Raw genomic sequence first — 14,811 nt, forward strand, 5'->3', positions numbered from 1 at the left:
CGGTCAGTGCTTAGATACAGAAACGAAAAATAAAAAAGTTATGCAGCTTATGTTTAACTATATCTAAACAACAAGAGAGACGGAAATTGTCGAGTCCACTCTTGGTCCCCCTAGGGAATAGTAACTAAACAACAAAAGAGTGAAGCCAAATACATGAAGGGCTATCAAGAGGGATCACTCTTGTTTGTTAAAAGAACCCTCACTCACCAACCTAGTTGGTGACATGCTTCATCATTGGGTTCCCACCAGAGAGGCAGAGTGCCTCTACGGTGTGCTGCGACAGCTGACTACAGCGGAGCGTGTTTTCTGTTTTTGTGAGAGTTCAAGTGATAGTGCAAAGGTTAAAATTGCCTTTACCAGTCCAAAGAATTTTTAATGGCGGAGCAGTAAGGCAAGATTAAAAACTAGTGAAGTGGATGTTGAGACTGAGTAAATTGATCGGTCACATCCTGAAAGATGGTGAGGTGTGGTCTACATGTTTCAGCCTCTAAGTGCCTATCGCGAGGCTTTTTTCAGGACCAGGGGCCATGGCGGAATGCACACACTAAGGTGCACCCTAACCTGTGGCCTCAAAAGAACCGTACTACTTATGGTTCTGGTAGAGCCTTCAGGACTTCTGAAGGCGTTACGACTCTGTAAGACAAAAGCACATATGGGCAGTTAAACATGTCACTTTACAGTATACAAGTAGGCAGGTGGTTTGTTGTTTTACAAACTAACCACTGCATAGCCTTAATTACAATTTGGAGCAAACCAATGGCGCAACAAGTAAAATAAACAACTACCTCCTCAGCCTCCCACAGGTTACACATGGTCCATTAAAAGCGAATTAAAGAGCAACTGTGCATGAAGGTTCAGGGAGGAGAAGAAAGAGGATTGATATTGCCGCTCTTTGCATCCTTTGAAGCCACCATGTCCCTTGTAGCTCTGAAAGAACTTATTAGGTTGCTAGACGCAGGTCTTGGGAATATCCACAGAACTTGCGGTACTGTTGACAAAACTGGCAAGCAGGGAAAGCCACCACGAAGCAACAAACCATAGCCTGACCTTGCTTGAAGCACTCCAGAGCTGAATCAGCCATCTCTCAAAAAGAGCTGCGCTTCATTGAAAAGCCTGCCAATAAGATGTGCTTGGGCAGCCACAGAAAAGCCAGTGGAAAGCATCAAGGCACAGTGGTGGATGGAAATTAAAGACCACATGGACCACTCCACCCTTGAATCAACTGTGTTAGGCCGGAGTAAAGGATCTGCTTGACCGCATCTCACCATTGCGCACAAATTCTACGAAATGATTACACAGATGGTCTGAAAGGTTTGGCTCAGCCATCTACACAATCTCCCAGGGGGCATGCGAATAACGGGCTAGGAGGGAATCTACGATCAAGAAATGATGGGCAAGACTCCCTGAAAAAGATAACGTCTTCCCCAATACCTTTATCCCTTCAACAAAGTATGACAGGGGGGAAAACATGGCGGCCAGCTAGCGTGTCTGGTCGGGAGTGCCGGGTCAGTGGCGTGATGGCTGTGTGTTTTGACCAGTAAACTAGCGTCTATCGTATCATCTATCAGAGAGAAAGCACGGAGTACTAACCTTTCCGTGTTTCCGTGTTTCAATCAACCGCCGTGTCTGCTGAATTTAGCGTTACTGTGCAAGATTTAATTCTTGGCATTTTCAGCGGCAGTGTATGGCGAGTGTTACGGAGCAGGAGGAGGAGGACACCTTACCTCAGAAGTCGGTGGCTCCGGGGGTGGGACTGCCAGAGAAACCAACGGAGGAGCCCGTTACAGCAGCGGCAGCAGTAGGAGGAACGGCAGGTTCTGGACGTTGGAGTCGTGCCGCCATCGAACGAGGTAGAGGGAGGCGGGCGGCGTCCAGAGTTCAGTTTAGTGCGGGCGGGGCTGTGGAAAGGGGGACTGCTAGTAAGCAAGCTCCTAAGTTTCCCTTGTCTTCCCTACCCCATTCCAACACGCAGGACTCGGGAGGTGCCTCTAATGTTTCTCCCAGCACTTTAGAGGTAAAGGAAAAGGAAAAGTAGAGTTACCCGCCCAAAAGTCACAGCAAAACTATCTCAAAAGATTAACAAAGGCTATGAGCTTAGAAGTACAGGCAAGCTAGAGGGGAGGGAAAGTGAGGTCACACAATTGGGTAGTAAAACCCGCAGTCATTTAAAAAAATATATCAGGCAATCTCACAAGACGGGGTTATTAAACAAAAAAATTACTTTCAACCCCTCCTTAAATGCTTATTTTAAACCGGTCCCTAGGACACTTATACTTTGAAAAGATAGGAGCTTAACAGATACAGCTCATGTGAAAACAGTTGAAAACAAATTAGTTCCAGCGGATTCTAAAGCTATTCTGGGTGGCTGGCTTGACTATCTGAGTCCTAATAGATATAAGTCTTTAGAGATGGAAGCAGAGATGGAAGCTGAAAATCTAGAGGCTTCTAGACTGGATGAAGAAGCTGATGGTTTAGTGGATAGCCCGTGTCAGGTCATTCCCCCCTTCACGATAGAGACACCAAATTTAAATTTAAATACGGGTTCACAATGTAATGATACGGTGACCGAAGCTACGGTGGGGGAGCCGCACCCAGATACAGTTGTTATCACCCTGTTAAAAAAGCTTGATTTGGATATGCATAGAGGGTTTGAGAAGTCTAAGGTAAAACAGGACGGTATTAGGGAGGCAGTTGGCCTACTGGAAGCCAGATTTGATGAGGTAAATGTGCGCACGGCTTCTCTTGAGGAGGAGGTTAAGGTGATACATGGCAAGCTTGATGAAAATTGTAAAGAACTAGAACAAGTTAAGTCTAGAGAAAAGGCCTACGAGGATCGCTTGGAAAGATTGGAAAATTTACAGCGAAGGAACAATTTAAAAATGTTGAGGCTTCCAGAGGGGAAGGAAGGGCCTGATCTAAAGGGCTTTATTGTCCATTTATTAAAGACAGAGCTACAGCTGAAGGAAACTGAGGATGAGATTGCACAAGATATTCAGAGGGTGCATCGTGACCCCTTCAAGCTGAATCCAAATCGTTCGAAGCCCAGGAAGATTCTGATACATTTTTTAACCTATGGGTTAAAAGAGAAAATCCTTACGGCAGCATTGAAGAAGGGACGTTTAACAGTCGGAGAAGCAAGAATCGAGGTTAGGTCAGACCTTTCTATAGTAACAGCAAATAAACAGTGGGAGCTGGGCAAGAGAATTGAACCTTTGAGGAAGCTAGGTGCTACGGTTCAGTTGAAATTTCCGGCGTTCTTAAAAGTAATGTGGAACAATAAGATGCATACTTTTACGGCTGTAGAGGATGTAGATAGTTTTTTGGAGTACTGCCAGGCTGGGGGCTTATAATATAATAACATAATAACGCCTTTTCAGGTTATTGATGCTAATAAAGTATGGTGATAGATTCACGTTCACTAGAACCGGCACTCGGTAGGCCCAGGTTGGGCCTTAGGTCAATGGATGGGTTTTCCCGGGAGGGGGGTTTTGGGGTTTGGGGAAGGGAATGGGGGGGGGGGTTAGGGTTGGGGGGTTCGGGTGTAAGGGAAGGGGAAAAAAGTTCTAAAAATGCTCTCATAGGTCACGGTTATGGTTATGGTTTCAATTGGGTCCTAGCTAGAGATAAACAGTGGAAACGATGTTGGAGGGCAGGATAGATGTGGTGAGTTGGATGTCATGGAATGTAAATGGGTTAAGGGGTAAAGACAGGAGAGATAGGATCATGAGATATTTGGAAGATGTTCCAGCTAATATCATGATTCTTCAAGAGTCCCATCTAACGGAAGAGGAAAGCAAGAAATTTATAGGTTCACTTCGGTGGTTAGAATATGTTTTTTATACGCCACAGACACTGGTTACAAAAGGTATTGTTTTACTGGTCAGAAAGGGACTGGATTGTCAGATTGAGGGCAAAAAGGCAGATGTTAGAGGTAGGTGGCTAATAGTAAACATAAAGATTGCTGGCCTTATATATAACGTTATTGGTTATTATGGCCCAAATCAAGATGATGTCGAGCCATTGGACGAATTAGCTAAGGAGATGATGGGCCTTACGGGTTATATAATTTTTGCTGGAGACTTTAATACAGTACTGGACCCCAGGTTAGACCGCTCGATGAGCAGTAGAGCTCAGGTGAATAGTAAAATGGCATGCAGAGTAAGAGGTTTGATGCAGCAATTTGGACTATGTGATGTATGGCGACAGAGGGCGGGCCAGAATGTTGGATATACTTTTTATAATAAAAAATATCAACATAAGTCTAGAATCGATTATTTTTTAATCGATTCATGATTACTTGGTAAGGTAAAAAACAGTATGCATGTCGGGGTACATTTGTCGGATCATTCGGCGGTTATTTTAGAACTTGTGCTTGGGAATCGTGATTTGGATTCAGTTTGAAGGTTGGATCGCACAGTTTTATACGACCAAGAAGCAATGCAATCCCTCCAGCAAGAACTCGAAATTTTTGTTGAACACAATCTGGGTACAGCCAAAATAGATACTGTGTGGGAGACAACTAAGGCTTATTTGCGTGGTAGATTAGGTGCTATTGCAGCCAGCAGAAGAAGGAAGTACTTTCTTGAAGTGGAAGGTTTGGAACTAGCAATTAGGCAGAGAGAAGCAGAAATTGTAAACAGGGAGAGAGCGCAGAAGGAAGAGATTATTCAAAAGCTGGTGGAGTTGAAAGAGAAACTATCCTCTGTAGTTAATAATCGAGTAAAAGAAAAATGGGAGGCCAATAGATTAGCACATTTTGAATATGGGGAGGCTACAAGCAAACTACTTGCTTGGAAGGTTAGGAAAGACCGGATTAGGAATACGATTAAAGAAGTGAAAACAAGCGAACTAGGTGATTTAGCTACAGAGACTAAAGATATTGTGGCAGCTTTTTTTAGATATTTTACAGCAGTATACAGGGAAGATCTGGTCCCGGATGTGAAGCAGATAGAGGACTGGCTGAAAGTTTTAAATCCTCTGACAGAGGATCTGCAAAATTTTCTAGATCAAGATATTTCTCCAGGGGAATTAGATGAGACCATCAAACAAGCTAAAATAGGTAAGGCCCCTGGTCCAGATGGCCTCCCAGTGGAGGTATATAAAATTTTACCCGGGAGTCTTTTGCCGTTATTGCTTAAGCTATTTAATGGGGTCTTACGTGGTAATGTAGAGCTCCCTGCCTCCTGGAATCAGGCTAATATAGTCGTTATTCTTAAAACGGGGAAATCACCAAGATGCATGGAATCATATAGGCCTATTTCACTTCTAAACAGTGATTATAAACTTTATGCAAAGATTTTGGCAGATAGGCTTGATAAGGTGATCCCCGGTATAGTTCACGAAGATCAGAAAGGGTTTATTAAGAACAGATACCTTAAAGAATTAACATTCTCCCTGATAGCGAGCATTGATGTTGCTACTGATCAGAAGCTCCCCCTGGCGATTGTTGCCTTGGATGCTGCTAAAGCTTTTGATCGCGTCAATTGGACTTTCCTGAAGGCTTTAATTACGCATTTACGTCTGGGGAGAAATTTTGGCCAATCTTTAGTTTCTCTCTACCAGTCACCTACTTCAAGGGTTTTAGTTAATGGAGTTTTAACCAAACCTATTAAGGTCATGAGGGGCACGAGGCAGGGTTGTCCCCTTTCCCCTCTGTTATTCGATCTTTATATCGAACCGCTGGCTTGCAAAATTAGGGGGACAGATAGTATTCCTCCTTTTATATGTCAACAATGGTCTAAGAAGATCGGTCTCTATGCTGATGACATAGTTATTCTAACATCAGATTTGAACCAATCACTACCTATGATAGAAACAATTACAAACAATTTTGGTGCAGTCTCGGGATATTGTTTGAATACGGACAAAACAGAAATTATGTCTTGGAATTTGGCAACGGATGTTATAATCCCCAAAAGGCAGATCAGATATTTAGGGGTTCAAATAACCCAAGATATCACACAAATTGCCAAAACTAATCTGGTTAAAATAGGGAAGGATATTTCTAGCTTGATGAAGGGTTGGAATCATCTTCCACTAACTATGTTTGGTCGAGTTAATTTGATTAAGATGATGGTCTTGCCGAAGTTAACTTTTTTATTTGATTCTATCCCTTTAATGTTTGAAAAAAAGGGGTTGGCAAAACTGCAAAGCGAGATTGCCTCATTTATATGGTCCTCCAAGGGATCTAGGCTTTCATGGAAAAAGATTAGGAGGAAGTATATAAAGGGGGGTCTGGCAGCCCCGGACTTTCAGATCTATTCTTGGGCTTTTTTGCTCAAAAATTGCAGAATGCTTTTGGGAAACCCAGGGAGCTCAGTTAATGGGAAATTATTCTCTGCTTTGTTGAACATTGAGGGGGTCAAGCAGTTTGGGTTCATGTACAAATTTTCGGATCCAAAATACTTTAAAAAAGTAAGATTGAAGACTTTGAGAGATTTGGCCATGGTTTGGTATCGGGTCAGAAGAACTACAAATATTCCTTATTTCAGTGCGGGGGCACCAATTTGGGAAACTCCGGGCGCTCCAAGCTGGACGGCTGATGCACTGGCAAAGACTTTAAAATTAGAAGGACCCCAGAAGTGGGGTGAATTATTTGTTGAAGGTATTTTACTACCATGGTCTGAATGTGAATTATGTTGGGGTACTAAGTTTTCCAAATTTAAATATCTTCTGATACAAAGCTGGGCTACAGGGAAAGGTCTTCTTATTGGACGTCATAACGACTTTGAGGAAAAGTTGGCACTGGATGTTTTCATCAAAAAGGAGGGCGCAATGTGGTACTGGTCTATTGTTGAGCTGGAAGATGGCCCCTTTTTGTTGCCGGAGTCCCTTTGGAGAGAGTTGGTAAAACCTGCAAATTTAAGAAGGAATCATGTGTTCACTCTCCACAGGGCATATTGGACTCCAAAAAGGCTGGCCAAATTTAAAAATGGTGGTGAAGTAAGATGCCCTAAATGCAACAGTCTAAATGAGGACGATATTCATATGTTTGTTACGTGCCCGGCAATCAAGATATTTTGGGATTCTGTAAGTAACTGCTTATCAACAATTTTGAAGCAAAGAATAAAGGTAAGCCCTGAAACTATTATTACTGGCAGATTGGATTTACAATGCAAGGGCTTGGATGATAAAACGAAGTTGGTGTTTTATGCTATCCTGCTGGCCCGCAGGGAAATTTGTAGACTTTGGGTTTCCCCTGACCCCCCGACAGACTTAACTTGGATTAAAGCTTTGAGATCCATTGGAAAACTAGATATGGCTGTTCCTCAGAAAGTAAAGAAGTATAGATTTTGGTCTTTATTTTTTGAGCATTACGGGTGAAGGGCTGGGTTATATAGTAGTTTAATCAAAAATTTTGAGATTTAAAGACGGTAAAGTCCGGTCCTATGATTAAGTTGCTTTTAATCTCTTGGCAGATCTCCTTGCTTTGGAATAGTCGGAGTTAAGTTCTTGTAACTTTCCTCCCTTAGGCTTTCTAAACGAGCAGGATCCTTCCATTATATGAGAGGAGTAACACCCTAGGGCGCCACCAAGAGAGAAAGGGTGGAAAGTGACATATGAGGACAAAAAAAAAAAAAAAAAAAGACCTAGAAAGTATGCCGGTCAGTGCTTAGATACAGAAACCAAAAATAAAAAAGTTATGCAGCTTATGTTTAACTATATCTAAACAACAGGAGAGAGACGGAAATTGTCGAGTCCACTCTTGGTCCCCCTAGGGAATAGTAACTAAACAACAAAAGAGTGAAGCCAAATACATGAAGGGCTATCAAGAGGGATCACTCTTGTTTGTTAAAAGAACCCTCACTCACCAACCTAGTTGGTGACATGCTTCATCATTGGGTTCCCACCAGAGAGGCAGAGTGCCTCTACGGTGTGCTGCGACAGCTGACTACAGCGGAGCGTGTTTTCTGTTTTTGTGAGAGTTCAAGTGATAGTGCAAAGGTTAAAATTGCCTTTACCAGTCCAAAGAATTTTTAATGGCGGAGCAGTAAGGCAAGATTAAAAACTAGTGAAGTGGATGTTGAGACTGAGTAAATTGATCGGTCACATCCTGAAAGATGGTGAGGTGTGGTCTACATGTTTCAGCCTCTAAGTGCCTATCGCGAGGCTTTTTTCAGGACCAGGGGCCATGGCGGAATGCACACACTAAGGTGCACCCTAACCTGTGGCCTCAAAAGAACCGTACTACTTATGGTTCTGGTAGAGCCTTCAGGACTTCTGAAGGCGTTACGACTCTGTAAGACAAAAGCACATATGGGCAGTTAAACATGTCACTTTACAGTATACAAGTAGGCAGGTGGTTTGTTGTTTTACAAACTAACCACTGCATAGCCTTAATTACAATTTGGAGCAAACCAATGGCGCAACAAGTAAAATAAACAACTACCTCCTCAGCCTCCCACAGGTTACACATGGTCCATTAAAAGCGAATTAAAGAGCGACTGTGCATGAAGGTTCAGGGAGGAGAAGAAAGAGGATTGATATTGCCGCTCTTTGCATCCTTTGAAGCCACCATGTCCCTTGTAGCTCTGAAAGAACTTATTAGGTTGCTAGACGCAGGTCTTGGGAATATCCACAGAACTTGCGGTACTGTTGACAAAACTGGCAAGCAGGGAAAGCCACCACGAAGCAACAAACCATAGCCTGACCTTGCTTGAAGCACTCCAGAGCTGAATCAGCCATCTCTCCAAAGAGCTGCGCTTCATTGAAAAGCCTGCCAATAAGATGTGCTTGGGCAGCCACAGAAAAGCCAGTGGAAAGCATCAAGGCACAGTGGTGGATGGAAATTAAAGACCACATGGACCACTCCACCCTTGAATCAACTGTGTTAGGCCAGAGTAAAGGATCTGCTTGACCGCATCTCACCATTGCGCACAAATTCTACTAAATGATTACACTGATGGTCTGAAAGGTTTGGCTCAGCCATCTACACAATCTCCCAGAGGGCATGCGAATAACGGGCTAGGAGGGAATCTACGATCAAGAAATGATGGGCAAGACTCCCTGAAAAAGATAACGTCTTCCCCAATACCTTTATCCCTTCAACAACCTAATTGTAGAAGTTGAAGGAAGTGAGTCAAGATTGTATTTGGAGGATGAAACCTCAACTACAAGACTCTCTGTGAGAGATGAGAAATCAGAAATGTTGGGCCCCCAGCAGATATAAGATAGCGGAGAGCTCCTGGCGGTTCACTGTAAGGGCATATGCTGGCTCGCTCCATGCAACAAAAGTGTGGTCCATCAATGCCTGGTTAAAGGGGAGCAAGGGTTCAATGGAGGTGAATGCCAGATGTGGACCTTATGGCCTTCTTCTCTGCAGACTAAGGCAGTTCAAGAACCTCTGCAACAGAACAGTCGTAAATGAGGCAATTTCCTCTGTGGGAAGCGCAACAGGACCCTCTAGCTCCACGTTCAGGAGATGTCCTGGCTACTCTCATCAAGTCGGGGCAGTTGAAACGAGCATCCAACCCAGTGGGGGAAGGGAGAAAATGACCAGCCTCACTGTTGTCAGCATCAAGATGTTCAGCCTCTGAATGGGGTCCAAATCCATGTCAAACAGTTGGTGGAGTCTGCCAATGTGACGCAAAGGTTTGGAGGGGCACTTTTCCTCCATCAAGTGTTGTGTTTGTATCAGGACCTGACCAGAAAGTCCTTCTTTTTCTGAAAATGTGCTTTGTTTTTTAGTGGGTCTGAAGTCTGTGCTGATGGAGTCATAGATAGCATTGACACCATGGGGGAAGCAACGGCAAGGACTTCAGTGGAGGAGGAGAGTCAGGATCAGAATGGCAAAAGAAGTCAAAACAAGCTGGACTAGCACCAGGGATAGAACAACTGGTCGAAGGCCAGACCAGGGCCCTGTTGGCTTATTTGGGCATGCAGATGCATCAAAAAAAGCCATAGTGCTGTTTTGATGCGTCTTTTAAAGGTTGCACTTTGGGGTTTAAGAAACTCAGCTGTTAAGCAAACAGAAACTCCGCTGGTAACAAACCTGCTTAACTGCCACTCCGAAATAACAGACTCAGAGTTACATCCCAGGTTGTGCCCATGTGGCCCTCTTATGCCAGTAGTCACTTGCACTTGAGCCGGTAGGTTATAGATAGTTCCTTCACATAGATGTCTGTATTTTAATCCGTATGTGCTGAATTTACCCTGCTGTTCTTTAGTTTTATGTGATTTATACCAAGTTTTTTATGTGTTTTTATTGGAATCGATTTGTAATAACTTTTTAATGAAATAAGTTTAAATGCTGTGCTGATATGCACTTTAATGGACTTAAATGTCGGAAGGATTTTTCATTCATTCCATAGTGAAGTGAGACCGGCGTCACCTGTGTTAAAGTCACAAACTGTTTAGGGTCAGTGCCAGAGGCTGGGAACTCCAGATAAAGAGCATGAGAACCCAGTTCTGAAGCCGGCGACCAGTCCATCTCCATCAAGATGGGCTCAGAAGATGACAACATGGTTGGGGAGTAATGTCACTATCTGGAAGACTTACCTGTTAAGTGGGATTGAGATTGCGAGGCCGAAGAATATCTGTAGCGATGCTTCTTGTGCATTTTCCTCAAGGACGTGTCAATGTCCTCGGAGGCAGCTCTCTGCGATGACTTGCTGGCTTAAGGTGAGCCAAAGCAGGACCTGCGTCTGGAGCAGTGCTGAGGTAAACATTCATCCTGAGCACGTGCCATAAAGAGTATGACCTCCCGCTCCCTGCATGCATAAAACAACATTCAGCTCATGACTTTGGTGCTTGGACCAAAGTCATGGGGTTGAAGAGGTACAGAGGTGATAAATAAGAGCCAAGCCAGAGTATCTGAGAGAAGCGAAAAAAAAGGACTGCAGTAACAAACTATTTATTAAGAAGCATATCATGCTGGCACGGAGAAGCACAACTAGCTTCAGCCTCACAGGATGAAAAAGTGTTATCCCAAAATGCAGGGATCTTGCCATCATGTTCACTGTTAGGCATATACTTTCTCAACCTTGAGAACAGGGTTAGGTTGAACTGGCAGTGACTGGATTGCAGTGAATTTTGTTGCACCTCTGTGCACCTCTGCTAAGTGTATCTATTTATTTTTCAGAACTGTTGAGGGCGAAGTATTGCGGCAGCGCATACTGAGTAAGTGTGTCTCCTTAGTTAGGTTGGCAATATTCAATGTGGGTCTTGAGCTCGGTGTGCCATAGGGCTCAAAATTCATCTAATTTTAGGAATCAACAAGCTTGCAACCTGTTTGAGATAAATTGTGTTCCTCTTCACAGGGAACCCTGCCTGTCAGTTCAGTCTCGACCGTCCCTTTTGTGGCAAGGCCAACACTGATTTGGATATAATTTATCCCTTTGTGTAATGGAAGAAAAGAGCTAAAAGGATGCACTGGAATGCAGCTTAAACTAAAATTACGAGTGTCTAAAATCTATTCAAGTGTTTCAGCTATCTCTCTTTATGCTCTCCTACCGAACCAAGCTTTGACGGCACTGAGAGAGAAATATATTCATCTCAGACCAGACAAAAAACCTCTACAAATATATTTTCAAGCTTTTCATTGCCATATAGGTTAGACAGCGTCTGAAACACAATTATGAAATCCTAGAAGTCCACTGCCACTTTCAACCTCATCACAATTAATAAACATTTGTTTAAGGAAATCACTGGCTTTCTCACCTTTGCGTTACTAGTCATCACAATCCCATATTTCTTGAGGAATTTAACATCCAAAACAATCCACTCACTCAGAAAAAAAGGAAGCTCTCTTTAACCCCGCAGTATGCTGAACATCACACAATACCCCACTACACAGACTAACATCAAAGGAAGCCCCATTGTTCACTACAATGAGCTCACAGAATGTTACCCCTGAACCCATAGGACAGAGAAGACCGCTCTGCCATCTGGATCTTCTCCATTATCCATCTACCACAAACCACCCTCAACTAAAATACTAGTCCATCAACGGCTCCTTCAACAATATTCACAATGATGCACTTGAGCAAGATCTCTTTGCTAGGTCAAATCATACCCATCACACAACTTCCTGAAATTACTGAACCTGAAATACTATATCAATAATCATGTTCTGGTATTGCTGTAATCTATGAGCTAAAGTACTTAACAACCAATTCATGCACAACGAAGAAAATCACAGAACCACAATTGCTGACTGAGGCGAAGTTTCACAGTTATAGCTATTTCTAAGGTTACATTGCACTATGTCATTACTAATGCACTGGCTATTAACGTATTAAAAAAAAAGGAAAATCTTACCTCAACCCAGAGATCGTCAAAGGCCACTTTCATTTCAGTTTCTAGTATTTTGGATAAAGCTAATCCTAGACACTTCTCCAGGTCAGAAATAACATTTCTGAAGGGGTTGCAGGCAACTGTACTTGTGTTTTCACCTGAAGTATCATTGTTCTTGTAAACATGACCTAATGATTAAGAACAGGGACAGGCTTCTTATAAGGTATACCAGACAAAAAACAAATGAAACAATATAAAACCATTATTTAAAAATAATTACTCTCCTTTTGTTATCATTCAGAAATCATGCAGAACAATGTCAAGCATGATCACAAAGAGTGTTTTCATCCAGGCATTCAGTTGGCTTTCTTAAACGTTATTATGATCCACCCCATTGTTGCTAAACACTGAACCCTCTACACAAGGGTGTTAAACTCTGGGAAAGGATTCACCTTATCAGCTGCTGCCTCCAACTCCATCACCCCCCTCGCAGGACCTCTGCAACAATCTTTCCCAATTCTCCAGCAACAAAATCACCACCATTTATAGCAACTTCAACCCGCAACCAGACACAACAGGCCTCCACAAAAGCTTCCATATCTTATCCAAAGAACCAATGCTAACCACATGGCCTGTCCTCACCCAGAAGAAACCTCCACCATCATAATGCCCATCCACTCAGGGGCCCCACCGGACCACTGCCCTCATCACGCCTACTCCAGAGGACTCCAACTCAACAGCACCATACTCAAACCCATTCTGAATGCCCCAACCTTTTCCGTGACCATCTCAGATGCTGGGAACACATACCTGTTCTTCCTTTATTGAAGAAACCCTCTGCAGACCAACGCTCGCCAACTACAGTCCAATCTCCCTGCTTCCAGCCCTGGCCCGGATCTTACAGAAAATCATCGACACCTCACTGAATACCTCAGCAACTACCAACTCCTTGACACCAATCAGTCTAGTTTTAGACACAACCACAGCAAAGAAATTGCCTTTATTGCCACCACAACTGACATCTGGATGACTCTGAATGGAGGAGACAGCAGCTCTCAATCTCCTGGACCTATCCGCAGCTTTTGACACAGCCTCCCACTCAATACTCATCCAATGCCCAGGGATGTGGAATTTAATAAAATATCTACTTGGCCATTGGACAGGTTGCTTCATAAACCTACTCGCCCTGTAAACAAATCTACTTGTCCCTTTGGTGTCACGTAGTGTAGTGAAAAAGTATGGCAGCAATCTCAAAGAGCTCTGATAATAATCTCTATTATGCCAGGGCTCATGTTACAGTATGGTTTGATTACTAGCAATTCACTGATTTTGCCACCTTCCCGCTGATCTACATATTGGGGAGGTCGCAGTAAACAACAGTTTAGGGTAGGAATTCCCTTTTGAGTCTGTGCAAACTTATTAACGTGCATGTTTTAAGGTTGGAAATTTACTCCTGACTAGAGCAGAAGTAACATTTACTCCAGAGTTGGGAAATAAGAAGAAGTTGCAGAAACAGTGAATTTGTAAACGTTCAGCACATTTTCACAGGAGCAAATCAATACATGTATATTTGCTCTTGGTAAAATGTAGTTCACAGATCTTTTCTATTAGGATCTATTCCTGGCCTACTTCTGTAAAGTCATGAAAGGCGTAAATCTGCACTAATGCAAGGACATATACCATGGGTGCACTTTTGAGACTTTTTTAGAACTTGGGCCCCTAATCAGGTCCGGCGTTAAATACATTTTGGTTTTTATTAAAATGCTCTCTCTCTATTGGCTAGCTTCACTGTGAGTGAATCATTCCGCTCTTTTACAAGGAGCATATTGGCACACAAAGTAGTTCTTTTCAGTATCGAGGACTGCTGTAGCAATGGGTGCATTTTGAGACCAAAACATGTTTTTGCCAATGTTTGTAATAATGGTGAGGACCTGGCAGCTCCAGTGCCCTTTTAAGATTTACAATAACCAAGTCAAAGCAAGACACGCATTGACAAAAACCAAAAGGCTGAACACAAATATGGCTTTGCCAACGATTGTTTATTTTCGTGTTCCCCATAATCTTGTTGAAACTGGTGGCACTGAATATTTTTGGGCATATTAGTATGCATCAACACTTTTTACTAAATCATGCTTCAAAGAAATGGTGGCAAAAACTTCACAGTAGTTTACCAAAACATTTTTTTCATAGTTGCATTTTGTTGCGAACATTTCCTTTTGAAAGCAAAGAATCATCAATCTTGCTTTCAAGCTCCTGCAGAGGGCATTCTGGGTGCATTATATGTAGCCTCATATCGGTAAACTTTGCAAACATTTGTACATATTTTTATGTTGGAACCAACGTCAGTAGTGCAATCCATGCTTACACTTCCCTAGAGTGTTCACCATAATAATAAAGACTTTGCTTCAACAAACCATAAATACAAGTTCGAGCAGCATTTAAATATGGATACACATGTTACCTTAACTGCAGACAGTGCCCTTCCCAGATTCATAATGTGGTACAGTAAACTGGCAGCCAAAGGATTTGTGCTGCAGTAGGAAGGGCCTACTTGTCCCAAGGACGAACTAAATATGA

General features: G+C 42.9%; 1 protein-coding gene across 5 annotated transcripts in view; it reads right to left on the reverse strand.

Annotated features, from left to right (window-relative positions):
• The window catches only part of SWT1 (SWT1 RNA endoribonuclease homolog), a 976,200-nt gene that overhangs the window by 379,788 nt on the left and 581,601 nt on the right, over positions 1-14,811 (reverse strand). For all 5 annotated transcript variants that reach the window (XM_085601694.1, XM_085601692.1, XM_085601689.1 and 2 more), the window contains one exon: positions 12,259-12,422. In XM_085601694.1, the coding sequence (XP_085457820.1) occupies positions 12,259-12,422 (164 nt within the window). The remainder of the gene's footprint in view (positions 1-12,258; positions 12,423-14,811) is intronic.

The sequence above is a fragment of the Triturus cristatus genome, chromosome 4_2 (genome assembly GCF_964204655.1).
Source record: "Triturus cristatus chromosome 4_2, aTriCri1.1, whole genome shotgun sequence".
NCBI lineage: Eukaryota > Metazoa > Chordata > Amphibia > Caudata > Salamandridae > Triturus > Triturus cristatus.